A 9,070-nucleotide genomic window follows, 5' to 3' on the forward strand; every position below is an offset into this window, starting at 1 on the left:
GCTGGCGTTCATGAATCAGGCGGAGATCTTTTCTGACTTTGGTCTTCCGAAGTCCGTAAGAAAACATTTCAGAAGACACTTCAGAAAATGTTCAATTTTTTTTTTTTTTCTGTATTTAAAAAAATAATAATTTTGGAGATCGACAGGGAAGGTCTTCGAGATCGACACGTCGATCGCGATCAACGGGTTGGCGACCTCTGGCCTAGGCCAATTCATACCCCCTCAGGCCAGATTATACCCCCATGATATCAGTAGTGTTGAGTGATATACACAAGAATTACTTAATTTTTCAATATTTTATTGGGGGTTCAGCTTTGTCAGGTAAATTAAGTGAGAAAGCTAACTGACTTAAATCTTAAAACTCTAAAACATAGACATTTATTACTTCAACCAGAAAAAATATTAGACTTCCACAAAGATCAAAGATTACTACGTCCTGAAACTTCAACTTCTAAGACTAGCAAGTCCTCGCTACAATATAAATGTTCAAAGTTAAACACTGATAACAACATCAAAACATTCACAAAGATCAAAGATTACTACAACACTTCACATAACGACATCACATCAAAGTCAAAGTAGCTTTATTGGATTTCAGCTTCCTGTCAGACTGGAGGATATGGCTGGGGGGAGTGAGGGGAGAGAATTTAGCTTCCTGATAGCTTGGTGTATGAAGCCATTTCTGAGTCTGGTGGTGTGGCAACGGAGGCTTCTATACCTTCTTCCAGAGGGTAGGAGGCTGAACAGACTGTGTGCGGGGTGGCTGGTGTCATTCACAATCGAGGTAGCTTTTCCGGGTGAGGCGGGTGGTGTATGTCTTGCAAGGAAGGGAGTGGGGCACCAATGATCTTACCAGCTGTGTTCACTATGCGTTGCAGTGCTTTCTTGCTGTGTTCAGTGCAGCAACTGCCCCACACAGTGATGCTGCTGGACAGGATGCTTTCAATGGTGCCTCGGTAGAATGTGTTCAGGATGGGTATGGCTCCATTTCTCTCTTGAGCTTGTGGAGGAAGTAGAGGCGCCGCTGGGCTTTCTTCGCCAGTGATGCAGAGTTGGTTGCCCAGGAGAGGTCCTCACTGATGTGCACCCCCAGGAATTTGGTGCTGCTCACTCGCTCCACAACAGCATAACATAATCATTGACAGTTCAGGTGCCTCTTGACGTTTCTTGTGTTCTTCCAACCTGTTTTGAAGCCACACCGTTTCTCTCCCGTTATTGCAATGCGTCGTGTTTTATTTTCTGTCAAGTTATAATAAAAGAGAGTGCAGATATCTATTATTTTTCTTGAGTCCAGAGTGCTTGAACTTCAGCCATCATCTAACGTTTGTTAGGACGTCTCATGCATGTCTAGGCATCTCAGGGAGTCGAGGAGGGATTCAGAACCGGGCAACATTCAACCAATGATATTAAGAATGTACTGCACTAGGTGCATGCAAGTTTTGAAAAAATATTTAATTACATTTTGTATTGCCCGTTCGATCCGCACTCGACCCATACCCATCAATGCGCTAGCATGTTCTGACCCCTACCTCTTTAGATTTTTGGCAAATGTTCCCCTTATGTTACATATATTTTTTAATGTCAAAATATAGGCTTGAGAAATAGAAGGGGCGCAAAAAATTTTGCCCAGCAAAAAAAAAAATATATATATATATATAAACTCCTCAAAAAAAGTTTGGAAACGTTATTTCGGTCGATTATTCCTCCCCTTTAATAATACCAATTGATATTGTATTTTATATCGTTGGAATGCCTGATTAGTCACCTTTACAACGAGGTACAACTTGTAAGGATCGTGCATTTGTGGAATGAGCAACACAGCTAACCTTGTGGGTAGCGGCCCAATTTTTTTTGCCAAAATCCCTTGCAATATTCTTCTGTTGGTATTCACTCTCGTTTTGAGTTGCTTGGTGGATTGGAAGATTGCACTCTCCCACAGTAATAAGGAAAAAACAACACATATTGGCCATTTTTACACTTTATTCATTTTAAACTGTCAGGGACCTCAGTAACGTGTGGAAGATCCATAAGCAGCCACAACAGCTTGGCACCTCTTCCTCATGCTGGTCTCCAGCCTGGTCACACACTGCTGTGGGATGGCATCCCATTCCTCAACCAGGATTTGTCGCAAGTCAGCCAACATGGTTGCGTTGGTCACTCTGGCACGTACAGCACGCCCAAGCTGATCCCACAAGTATTCAATTGGGTTGAGGCAGGCCATTCCATCCTCTCCACTCCCAAATTTTGGAGGTAATCTGTGATGATCCTGCCTCTGTGGGGGCGAGCGTTGTCATCCTGGAGGAAGGAATTCAGTCTCAGATTCTGGAGATATGGGATCGCCACTGGCTCCAGAATCTCATTCCGATATCTCACTGCATTGTCATTGCCTTCAATGATGACAAGTTCTGTTTTGCCTGTGACAGAGATACCGACCCACACCATGACACTGCACCCATTGAAAGCTGTCACGCGATCTAGGCAGCAATCTGCATAGCGTTCTCCACGCCGTCTCCATACTTTGATCCTGCCATCCAGGGGGGTATTCGTCGTAGCTCGCTAAGCGGTTTAGCGAGCTAATTTTCAGGCTAAGATAAAAAACGCCCCTCTTTTTGGTTCGTGGAAGCAACTTTTGATAAATCACCATAGTTACATATCGATTAGCACTAACCTGGTCCAGGGCAGGCTAACTTAAGTGTAGCTGGATAAGCTTGCCACACCCCCGGAAAAAGGAGGGATCCCATTGACCAAGGACTGATATTAGAGTTAGATTAGCGGAGGGAGAGAGTTCTTTGCGATCGCCAAGATCCATTATTCTTGTATGAGCGCTACCGATTCAGCCGACAAGGAATCATTAATTTACAAGACCTTCTCGAGTCATTTATTGCAAACACCACAGTAGAACATTGACTGTCTTGCGCTTTTTTGCGAGTGGTACATTTTTGTAATGTCGGTGATGCGGAGAACAAAGCACTCATAATTATATGAGTGTTATTAGTACACCATAGCATATCATTATTGTAGAAAATGATTAAGGTGGACTGATGATAAGAATAGAGAGAAATACAGACAATTTATTTTCACTGCTTCAATTTATTGCATTTGTTATTAATACATTTAGTCATTTAACAGACGCTTTTATTCAAAGCGACTTCCAAGGAAATGTAAAACTACATCGAGGAAGGAGGAGAGGGGATTTGAACTAGCAACCATGCAGATTCAAACCGGTAGAGGAAACCTCTGTGCCAGTGGACACTTGCCGTCAGGTATTCATACATAGATATCACCCTATAAACATCCCAACACACCTTGCTCTCACAGCGGTGGTGGTGTTGAATTTTGCCATGATTATGGTCTTGTATTCTTCATAAGCGTTCATGCTCATCTCCTACTCGCCAGCGGAGAAAAAAAGAGCCCTTTTCTTTGAGTTTAGAACCATTATACCGTTAGAAAATCATGGTTTTGGTGATCGACCTTTCCTGCCTTTTGAAGTAGGACGTGCACGCGCAAATGCCATGATAACTTTAGCCTGGTTGAAATGAACCACATGATTAGGATGCGGATCAGCCGTTAACGAACCGATATTAGCTGTTCTCAATCAGCTCGCTAATCTTAACCCTCCTATTATGTTTGGGGTCAATGTTTAACGTCTCTAAATAAATGTTTGACATAATTTTTTTTGCTTCATATTTAATGACTTTTCCTAATTTAATGGGGACAACTGGGTAAAGACAAAATTAACATGATGATATGTTTTCAATGTCCTGTACACATACTTTACGCATAGGTGTTGTTTGGGGTCGAACTTTTTTCATCACATTGTTACTTTTCTTGATAAAAGAAATAGTTTTTTATTCCAAATGTTATAGATAACAACAATATGTACTTAGAAATAATATGAAGCCATAAAAACACCAGAAGGATATTTCTTTCCAATTTTAGGTCAATCAGTGAGATTTTATGGGGATCTGCATATTTCTCCATAGTCGCGTAACATGTATTCTAGATGTATAAAGGGGGTGGGTGGGGGTATGGTTTTATTTTTAAGGGCTATTTAGGTAGTCAACAAACAAACCTAAAGTACCTGACACAAAAACTTGGGTAAAAAAAAAGAATTATAATAATTTTTTGGAGGTTTAAATTGCTGGGGTCAAATTGACCCCAAGCATAATAGATGTGGGTAAAATTTGAACATAATAGGAGGGTTAACGGGCTAAAAGGCCAATTGATTAACTTAGCTTCAATCCTACGACGAACGTACCCCAGCTTCCGCAGACAGAACCTTGATTAATCACTAAACATGACATTGGCCCACATTCTTAGGTTCCACTGTCGGTGCTGTCGAAACCAGCCCAAACGGGCCTGACGGTGAAGGGCAGTCATTGCAGGCTTCCTGGCAGCCTTATAACAAACCTGTGACTGGTACACCTGCCAGCACTTGAAGCTCAAAACGAGAGTGAATACCAACAGAAGAATATTGCAGGGGATTTTGGCACATTTTTTTGGGCCGCTACCCACACGGTTAGCTGTGTTGCTCATTCCACGAATGCACGTTCCTCACAAGTTGTACCTCGTTGTAAAGGTGACTAATCAGGCTTTCCAATGATATAAAATACAATACCAATTGGTAATATTAAAGGGGAGGAATAATCAACCGATGTCGCCTATAGGAAGGACTGGCCCTGCCTGGAGGGGTATAGTCTGACCTAGGCTATTTTACACCCCCAGGTATAGTTTGGCCTAGGACAGTTTATCCCCTGGGGTATACTCTGGCCTGGAGGGGTGTAGTATGGCCTAGGCTATTTTACACTCCCAGGTATAGTTTGGCCTAGGGCAGTTTATCCCCTGGGGTATACTCTGGCCTGGAGGGGTATAGTATGGCGTAGTAGAACATAGCAGCTAATGCCAGCTTTGAGCTGCTGGCTTAGTATTAGTATCACTGGCACAACAAATGTTTCACATTAAACCTAACTTTAAGATAGGGAATAAAATTCCAGATAAAACTAAAACACTGGTGAGCATAGGCTACGTGTTGATTAAGCTATGCATAACCTGTTTAAAAGAAAGCTCGTCCTTACCCACTTCGCGTTAAATCACCACCGGCAGAATCCCCATTCAAAGGGGCCGATCACACCGAGAAACGTTTCTAAAAACGCGTTGCTAGCAAAACCATTGTTTTTCTATGGTACGTCATGCCTTTCGTGCGTGCCTTTTATGCGCTGCGCTTTGCGTTTTTTTAGCGTTTTTTAGGCGCACATAAAAGTCGCACAGCTCATCAATGTCATACTCGGCCCAGACAGCCAATCAGATCAAGCAAGAGGCAGGCTTTACTACTTTACCACTTCCTTCCTGTTTCGATGCCGGTAGATGTGGTAGGAACCATAGACATATATACATGTATATGTGTCTATGGGAACTGTGGGACAATGGCAAATGCAGACGAAAGGTTGATATTAGCGGTATTTAATTTTGCCTGGCGCGCTTTGCCAATGCGTTTTTGAAGCGGCTGCGCCTGTAGTGACAAACAGTGCTCTCAACATTGCGTTTGCCGCGCTCCGATTTCAAACAACAGAATGACCTCGCGGTGTGCTATTTACCTGCGTTTCTTCTGGTCACATGAAGTGAGTGTCAGGTGACTCGCTAGGCTTGGTCACGTGAAACAGAACCAGGTGACTCACTGACTTATCCCACTCCCACCCGTCACACAAATAACATCATTTTGAGAGTCTACTCTCTAATATATGGGGAAAAAACTCACTCTGGTTCAACACAAAATCACCTGGCATGAACCAGGAAGAAAAATACGAGTTATTCCACAACCAAAAAAAAACCCAACCTGGAATAAGAAAAGAGATAAATAACCACAGTTTCTTAGCCTAAATAATTTGCGTTGTTTAACACCCGATCCCCGTACAAGCCACTATATATAACAAATTCAATTTTGATCAAAAAAAGAACTCTTTCCCATTCGCTGTTTAGAATTTAAATCAGGAGATCTGTATTAGCGCCGTAATCCCAAAAACATTCATCCTCAAAAAGCAAAAAAAACTATTAATTGCAACGTGAACAAAAAATAGAAACAAAAAGAATACCGCACTTTTCACCACTCCACGAGTTGAATGGAATCCTCCGTATTTCAGTATTCCTCAAACTTGAATTTGATCGGACCAGATAACAATAGTTATACATAGAAACAAAAGCTTGTTCGTATAAATACAGGCGTTTGGCTGTCTAGGTTGCACTTCGTTTCAAACTCTAGCTTGCCGCCACTTCTTCATACAACACCCCACAACGAGAAAAGAAAAACTTCCCTTTTGTGCGTTCACCTCTCACACTACAAACCGGGAGCGTACCCCAAGGTTTAGGCCTAGGTGATCGCTACTCATCCCATTATTATTTAATACAGTGGGATTATGTACTCCTATCATAAACCAGATTGTCTCATGTCCATCTTTCATATAGAATGTGCCTGAGAGCCTATAATTGACTCTTTTTTTCAGCACCTATGATATGTTATGACACAAATTTTATGTGAACATCACAAAGTTTCATGGGTAGGTAGAGTTGGATGCCATCAGTACAGCAATTGAAGTTAAAGTCATTCTTCTTCATAGTAGCACCTAAGGGTAGCATATACAAAGAGAAGAGCAAGGGTCCAAGTACGGAACCTTGGGGAACTCCAACACGAATAAAAAATACATGTGATGTGGATCATGGTACACATTTGTGGACTGTCTTCTGTGGGTTACAAATAATATTGTCCAATTAAAACTTTTCAGCCATTAATATCTATGTACACATGTAAAGATTTGTCTACACATTCACAGACCTATGTAAGCATTTACAGATTTGTCTAATCTCAGTACACATTTATAGATTGTTTTACACTTTTACAAATCTGATACATGTTTGCAGGTTTCTGTACACATTTGCAAATCTCACTCCAGCACAGCTGGATGCCGCTGGTGGAGGCAGCCTTTTGAACAATGACATTTTTAGAATACTACAGGATTGTAACAGGAAAAAAATTTAAATCCCTTAGGAATATCAAGAAAGTGATTTCCCAAATCCTATTGAATGTTATTGGGAAAAAATGAAAATCTTAAAGGATTTTATAATTAGGGTTGCACCAGCAGACATTGACATTCTTCACACTTGGAGAATGGGTAGAATTTTGTAACACTGTTTGCAAAAAATAAATAAAGACGTTTAACTCATTTTGAATACTGTTTTATTAATCATAATGTCTACTGTCTGCATGTATGCTCAAGTGTTCCAGATTATAAAATTATTATAATCACTGTGAGGGCCTTATAATCATTTGCTGGGCAAGGGTTAGTGATCCTCATCTGCTGTTTCTTGCGGAAAAGCATCTCTAGTTAAAAATAGTCTTAAACTGTAAGTTTCCTTCCTACATAAAACACAATCAGAGCTACTAAAACTTTCAGAAATACCAGGTTGCACAGTTTACACCATGCATTCACTCAACTAACGTATCATGCATAAGACCCAATTTGTGCTGCTGTTAGGAAACAGCAGGAGAGACTTCTGATGTTATACTCAGACTACATAAACCACTTCAGTCTGTGCAAGAGGGCACAGCCACACATTTCATGTCAGCACAGACAGGTGAGGACATTCTACTACTACATCCTATGTAAGTAACAGTGATTAGTTACGGATTCTGCCAGAAGAAATGTAATGCTCCTGTCTTACACAAATAGTGATAGTTTAAATCATTCTGAAAGTAGAAAATATTAACAATTACACATGGCTCTCTCTTGTATTTGAAACACATAAAGAGTTAGGATGTATACTTTTTGGACAAGAAAACAACAACATATTTTTATAGAGTGTACTGATCAGTTGTTGATACTGCATTTTATCTCAGCTTTTAGTATCGTCAACACCAGTGATCAGCTAGGGCAAGAAGATCATGGGAAATGGATCTCACCCATACTACTTTTATCTCACTATGTACAAAGATCAGCAGAATTTCAGATATATTTATTTCACCTTGGTATTGATATTGTACTTTGTTATTTTTTCTATGAATACACTGATTATAGTGGTCATATTTTTTGAAAGAGCATTGCATCAGCCTATGTATATCTTAATTGCTTGTCTGTCAGTCAACTCTCTTTATGGTGCCAATGGTTTGCTTCCAAAGATGTTAGCTGATCTTCTCTTAGACACTCATGCAGTATCTCGTCCTGCATGTTTCATACAGATTTTAGTCATCTGGACATATGGGTCATATGAATTTACTATTTTAACAATAATGGCTTATGATCGGCATGTAGCAATTTGTGAACCCCTGAAATATCACAGTATCATGACGACAAGGACACTTGCCATCATGGTTGCTGTTGCTTTTCTATATCCAATGTGTGCAATTGGTTTCAATGTTAGCCTAGCCTTTCAGTTACCTTTATGTGGTAACGAGTTAAGAAAACTGTATTGTAGTAACTGGTCTGTTGTTCAACTTTCTTGTGTTGAAACTACACTGAACAACATAGTTGGCATTATCATCACCGTAGTAACAGTTTTTCTTCCATTGTTTTTTATTTTGTATTCCTATATTAAAATTCTTGTTATTTGTCAAAGGAACTCCTCGGAGTTCAAAAGAAAAGCCTTGCACACATGTCTTCCACACATTGTGACTTTTGTCAATTACTCAATAGCTGTATTTTGTGAAATTATTTTTAGTCGTTATGAACTTCCAGATGTGGTGGCTGTGATCCTATCTCTAGAATTTCTTATTATACCGCCAGTTTTAAATCCCCTTGTTTATGGGTTTAATTTTCCAGAAATACACAGAAGAATCTTTCTTCTCTTAACATCCACCAAAATATCAATGACTCCTTAATGATAAAACTGCTCTGTTTGTATATGTTTGTGTTAGATTCATATGGTTAAGATACTGTACTTTACTACCACAGATAGAAACTGCTGGCATCTTTTCATGTTCATAGAAAAATATTAAGACAAACTAAAATAGATTCATTAAATGTAATGGCATTCTTAAGGGAAAGAAGAGGGTGACAAAATGCAGGATTTGTCACACGTATCT

The 9,070-nt window shown here is 40.1% G+C and overlaps 1 protein-coding gene across 1 annotated transcript; it reads left to right on the top strand.

Annotated features, from left to right (window-relative positions):
- The first annotated feature begins 7,933 nt into the window (after positions 1 to 7,933).
- On the top strand, positions 7,934 to 8,866 carry LOC105899832 (olfactory receptor 51I2-like). The gene has a single exon (XM_012827050.1). It carries the CDS (start codon positions 7,934 to 7,936, stop codon positions 8,864 to 8,866), a length of 933 nt encoding a protein of 310 aa, XP_012682504.1.
- The last annotated feature ends 204 nt before the right edge of the window (positions 8,867 to 9,070 follow it).

The sequence above is a fragment of the Clupea harengus genome, chromosome 9 (assembly GCF_900700415.2).
Source record: "Clupea harengus chromosome 9, Ch_v2.0.2, whole genome shotgun sequence".
Taxonomy (NCBI): domain Eukaryota; kingdom Metazoa; phylum Chordata; class Actinopteri; order Clupeiformes; family Clupeidae; genus Clupea; species Clupea harengus.